The sequence below is a fragment of the Drosophila novamexicana genome, unplaced genomic scaffold (assembly GCF_003285875.2).
Source record: "Drosophila novamexicana strain 15010-1031.04,08,12 unplaced genomic scaffold, DnovRS2.1 tig00001209-arrow-arrow-pilon, whole genome shotgun sequence".
Taxonomy (NCBI): Eukaryota; Metazoa; Arthropoda; class Insecta; order Diptera; family Drosophilidae; genus Drosophila; species Drosophila novamexicana.
This window is the reverse complement of record NW_020824843.1, coordinates 479,960-486,094: the sequence shown is the minus strand read 5'-3', so window position 1 is coordinate 486,094 and position 6,135 is coordinate 479,960. Positions and strand designations below refer to the sequence as shown.

The window sequence follows — 6,135 nt, the reverse complement described above, 5'->3', positions numbered from 1 at the left end:
GGTGCATTTACTGGTAGCATGGGCATGGCCGGAGTCACTCCATAAAAGTGTCCAAATGATGATACGCCCATTTTAATATAATTAATCTATATATCTTAATTAACAAGTTTCTTTAATGAAAATATGAAAAACATTTTTTTAAAAAGAAATCAATTGCTTAAATATTTCAAGGTTGCAAGTGTAACGTTTCGGGTCGGTCTGTCGCAAAGAGAAGACAAATATTAATTGCATTTGAGTGCGCCACAAAATGATCAGTAATTTATATTATATTATTCTGGACCATTCCGGCGTATTTCATGTAAGAGCGCAGGCCTTTCCCCGTTGAGCACGTCGATCGAAAAGAGGAGAGTAAAGACTGTTGAGGTGGCAAGTAACTAATTCTTTACTGCTAAAGCAAACGAGCTCGTACCGCGAGATACATTTAGTTTTGGTAGAAGGGGGTTCAGGGTATCCCCTAGCCGAGAACTCCCGACTAAAGTCTCTAACTGGTTTTTTTTTCCCTCTCTCCCTCTCTCGTTAGCAAAGTCGGATTAACAATAGTCTCTGGGTGGAGTTAAACTTTAGATTTTTTTATAAAACACGTGACATTTGTCTAGCTGGCAGCGTGTTCGCCACGCTTTTTGTTGTTACAGGATAATGGGCTACCAGGTGGGTGTACTAAATGCCCTTGCTCAAGGCAGCTACAGTTGCCCTCATCCTGTCATAATTTGGTGTGACCAAAGGCGCTTTTGTGCGCGTGCAGCATACCTGGCACTAAAACTGGACACACGTACCGCGATTAGCCACGCATGCGCACGCTGGGCCAATAAGGGGCAAGAGTGCAGTAGGAGGGTACGGGATGCCAGTGATGCCTAGTTAGTAGCTTGGAAAATGTCAACTGCTTGGGCCGCCGATTTGGCACGCTCGAGGCTGCTGCTGGTGCTGCTGCTGGCCATTGCAATCAGCTTGGACTACTGCATGCTGCCTCTTAATGTCCAGCCATAAAATGCAATTTCAAGGCTTCTGCTGCCGTTTCGGTAGCCCCTTAACTGTTGCTGCTGCTGCTGGTGCTGGTGCTGGTGCTGTGCATCCTTTTGTCTGAGCTACTTCATGGAAATGCATTTCGCACGCGGCATGCAACAAACTCAATCTGCAGCTCATACGTTGCAAATATTTTGGTCCAAAACAAATTTCAAGCTGCGTCAAATTGCCTTTAGGGTCCGCCTAGTCCCTAGCGTGTGCCCTCTGTCATGTGACAGGCTCGTGCTGTGCTGCTACGGCTTCTGCTGCTGCTGCTGGTCCCAGCTCTTGTTCCAGCGCTTTTGTTCATCAATTAAAGACAACTAACTGTTGTTTACGCATCTTGCGGTTTTTCTCAGGTGCAAGCCAGCTGCTCTGTCAAAACAAAACAAAACCACCTTTCCAGGATATTCCCCAGCTGCCACGTCCACTGCAGTAGCACTGCAGAGCGAACCCTTCACAGCTGTTGGTATGCATATGTATGCTATGGAATTCTCTTGAATAATTCTTTATAAAGTCAAGATCTGTTAATACATCCACGTCCAACTTGATTTGGTTTGCCTTTCAAACTATCTTCTGGCTTAAAGATAAACTTTACTTCAAAAATCCTTACAACAATATATAAGTCCTTTGTATATTATAAAAAATTTTTAATAATAATAGTTACACTATGGCAAAAAATTCAATATTTAATAGGCGTGTTTGATTAAATCGGTATTTAAACCCTGAACCCATTAAAATATGGTATAAGGGTATATTGTATTTATGCGAAATCCAAATGTATGTAGCAGGCAGAAAGAAGCATCTCCGACCCCATAAAATATATATATTCTTGATCAGCATCAATAGCCAAGTCGATCTAGCCATGTCCGTCTGTCTGTTCGTCCGTCTGTCCGTCCGTATGTATGAACGCAAGGATCTCAGAACCTATAAGAGCTAGAGACTTGAAATTTTAGATGTAGGTGCTCCTAGTTCCCGCAGATCGAGATTGTTTCTGATAATCGATAATTTACTTCGTTTCCAAACAATCGATAAAAATCGATATCGATATCCTGTTTTTGGGCAATTTTGGCAAATAATAAGAGCTAGAGTCACCAAACTTGACATATAGCTTCTAAAATAGAATATATATATGCATTTGATGTTCAGGGTATCCTCTAGTCGGGACTAAAACCGATTGTTAAACATATTTCGTATGAACGGCTTTTTGTAAAGAAACAATATTTAAAATTTTGTTCTTGCCATTTCTTAGGGTTATGTGGCCGATTTAAAAAACTATACGCCAATAAGAAGCCAATATATATATATATATACCTACATTTTTACATTTGCAGCTATTCTTAGCCCCTTCCCAATTATCAAATGAAATATCTTATAGATTTTGTGAGCTTATTGGCTAGAGATAATTTTTAAAACTGATAGAATTGCATATGCGATTTACTCTTGTATGCAGTCTGATGTGCAGCGCAGCACTTATGTAACTAATTTAGCATGTTTCATGAATGGTTGTTGCAACATTTGAGTATTCGTATAATTGAGCTAATAGCCACAACATGAAGCAGATGCTGCTGGCTGTTATTGCTGTTGCTTCTGCATTTGGATTGAGCCGGGCACTTGAGCCCGTGGCGAATTGCAACAATTGCAACTAATTGGGGCAGATGCAGTCGAATGGCATCTAAGCTGCACTAAGTACACTCAGAAAATTGAATATTAATGCCAGAGATTGTACTTGAAATGGAAGGCCGGGCCAGCAAATTGCCACACATTGCATGCAACAAAATTATGGGCATGCTAACTCTGCCTTCTCTCTTTGTCTCTCGCTCTCTATACAACAAAAACCAATGGAGCGAGCAATTTTCGCCAGCTCTCCTTAAGCCATTCGCCATGCCACACAAGCAAATAAGAGCCTGAACAGGCAGGCAGCTGCCTAAGCAGGAGCAGGCCTCGATTTGGTTTCTTGTGCTGAGCTCAAAGGACATTTCATTAGCACTTTTGCATCTCTTCCGGTTCAGTCGAGCGTTGAAAATTTCGTTTCGTCACAAGCGATTTGGCTCTTTTCACAGTTTCCGCTGCGCAGGCGCAACAGACAGAGGCAATAAGAGAGCAAAACGGGACAGCAACAGACTAAGACTCGTGTGCCCTGCCACCGCTTGCCGCTTGCTGCTTGCAGTGGCACGTTGAATGTCTGTCAACCTCGTAAATCCTGTTTGAAATTAAGTGCGTCGCAACGCGTTGCGGATCGTTGCATGCGTTTGTCTGTAACGAATTTCTTATTTGATTTTGTACAATGTGTTAACTTTTGTACTAAATACAAATTCACATTTTCCCATTTCGCAACGCTTTTCGATTTTCAATTGCTACTAAGTACTAGTTGTTGCTGCTGTCCCCCGCCCACTCCGATGTCTGGGCAGCTGTGCGTCATTTGATTTTGTGGACACTGATGAGGTGTAGCGAGAGCTATAACACATGTAATTTTGTATATTAGGGGGTAGGAAGTGTTACCAGAGGATGTGTGGCAACTACGTCAGGGATGTCAGGGTTGCCCGATTTGTATGCTTGAAATATGGTAAGATAAATAATTAAATGTGTAATAAAAAGCGATGAAAATCCGAAATAAACATTGATTTTGAACATAGGATAAAAGTATAGTCAAGGAATATATAGATGTCTGGCTCTATCAGTACATCGACATCGATAAATATGTATATATGGCCTCTATATAAACACTTCCTTTTACGTTAAAGCAAAATTTCTGGCCAATTCTTAGCAAAGCAAATCAGTAAAAATATATATAATCGTTTTTTTTTTTCTAATAAATTGATTCCAATTTATTAAAAAAAATGTACTAAGCCGAAGTCATAAAAACTCCAAACATCTTACTTGGCTAAATTTATACATTCATTTTACATTTCATTTACTTTTAAATAATTTGTAATATTTCAAAGCCGTCGAAATGCGTTTGTACTGTTTCCAGAAGATTACAAATTCTTCCTGAGAGGTGTTGAAAATTTGTTTGGTCTATTATAACATATGATGACATGGTTAGATGTTCGAAAGAGCGAAGTTTTTGCAAAGATTGACTAATTTACATCGAGTTAAGATCGTTAAAAATAGCCTCGGCAATAGTCAATGTTTCGATATTTTTTATTTTAAACACTAAAGGTGTTTTCGAACTTGGGACACATATTTTGTACTGGTGGTAGTCAGGTGAAAAAAGTTGAAGTTGATTAAAGACCAGTATAAATATATATTTATATTATTTATACGAATACAATTATATATATTATAAAATTTATATATATATATATATATATATATATACATACATATATATATATATATATATATATATGTATATATATATATATGCTAATAATTAGTTAATTCAGATTTGAATTAAGAAATTAAGACAGCATTCCTTGAATTTCGTCCAAAGTCTTGCCCTTCGTCTCTGGCACAAAAAATATAACGAATATACATGCCACTATGGAGAAGAAAGCAAATACCCAAAATGCTACTGCCGAGCCGAACTCTTTCACCAATATGGGAAACAGCTTTGCCACAACAAATGCAAATACCCAGCCACTGGTGCCGACAATGGACGCACAAATGGGTTTCACATCCTCCGCAAAGAGCTCGGCCATAACTAGCCAGCAGATGGGCCCGAAGCCCACAGCAAATCCAACGAAGAATAAACCAATCGCCATTATCGACAGCCAGCCAATATTTTTATCTGTTAAATATTTGAAATAGAAGCCCATTGTTAGGTTGGCAATTAGCATCAGGAATGCAGAGATAAGCAGCAACACTTTGCGTCCCACTCGATCAATAATTAAAGTGGCAACAAATGTCATAATAAGTTGCACACAGCCCGTTATAATGGTGCAAGTGGACGGGGACAGGCCGGTGCCGGCTTTTTCAAATATGCCCGTCACATAAAATACAATGCCATTGATGCCCGTGAATTGTTGGAGCATCATCAGCAGCGCTGCTATGATCAGTCCTCGTAGGGTGCTCTTACGTACCATTGCGTCCTTGACCATGACCTTCTCCTTTTTGTTTTCCGCCTCGAACGCGGCCATTTCGCTGCTTATGTCTGCATCGGTTTTACGGAGGGTTTTCAAACCACTCATTGCTCGTTCGGGCTTGCCCTTCTGCACCAGATACACCGGCGATTCGGGCAACCAAATGATGAATATAAACCATATAATGGGCTGTGCACCGATCACAATGTTGACAAGCAGCGGTTTCAGAAAAGCGCCAATAATGAATGAAAACAGAATGCCATGCACGAGCATCAGCTGAAAGAAACAGCCCATAATTCCGCGCACTTTCACTTCGGCAATCTCCGTGGTGTACATGGGCGACACCACGCAATAGGCACCGGCGCATGCGCCAAGTGTGAAGCGTCCGGTGTACAGCATGGCTGTATGCCGTGCCGCAATGATCAGAGCCCAGCCAAGTAGACCTGGAATCAACATGATCAGCATGATCAGCTTCCTGCCAAATGCGCGAACCAGTAAGCCCGTGGGTATGCACATGCAGGCGGCACCTAGTGTAAACATCGCGCAGACCCAACTCCAATCATCGATGCTCGGCGAAAAACTGTATGCTTCACCGCTAAGAATCGGTTTCTCCATCGGTCCCGACCATCCAATGGATGCCCCCAAAACAAACCCGCTAAAGCAGGCCGCCAGACCCGCCAACCATTGCTTTACCCAGCCCATGCCCTTATTAGAATATAAATTTTATAACGTGTTGATTTATTTCTTTCTAATATTTGATATGTTTAAATAGACTAGACAAATTGAGAACAGCCATCTCTGGCTTAATGAAGCCAAAAGTCTCTTCATTAAGTGGTCCATCCGGCTATTCGGTAACTTTATAGGAAAGCAAGTTATCAACTAGTCGTGTGCTGTGTTTGTTCAAATGTTTTCTGTTTTTTAACCTGTACCCATTAAAAATGGGTATAAGGGTATATTGTATTTGTGCAAAATCCAAATGTATGTAACAGGCAGAAGGAAGCATCTCCGACCCCATAAAGTATATATATTCTTGATCAGCATCAATAGCCGAGTCGATCTAGCCATGTCCGTCTGTCTGTCCGTCCGTCCGTCCGTATGTTTGAACGCAAGG

At 41.0% G+C, this 6,135-nt stretch overlaps 1 protein-coding gene across 1 annotated transcript; it reads right to left on the bottom strand.

Moving 5' to 3' along the window:
• Positions 1-4,403: 4,403 nt before the first annotated feature.
• LOC115766616 (facilitated trehalose transporter Tret1-like) lies at positions 4,404-5,769 on the bottom strand. Its single transcript, XM_030710607.1, has one exon. It carries the CDS (start codon positions 5,724-5,726, stop codon positions 4,404-4,406), a length of 1,323 nt encoding a protein of 440 aa, XP_030566467.1. The 5' UTR covers positions 5,727-5,769.
• Positions 5,770-6,135: the final 366 nt, after the last annotated feature.

Excerpts from the sequence above, each read along its gene's own strand:
- LOC115766616 (XM_030710607.1), bottom strand. The coding sequence starts at position 5,726 with ATGGGCTGGGTAAAGCAATGGTTGGCGGGTCTGGCGGCCTGCTTTAGC.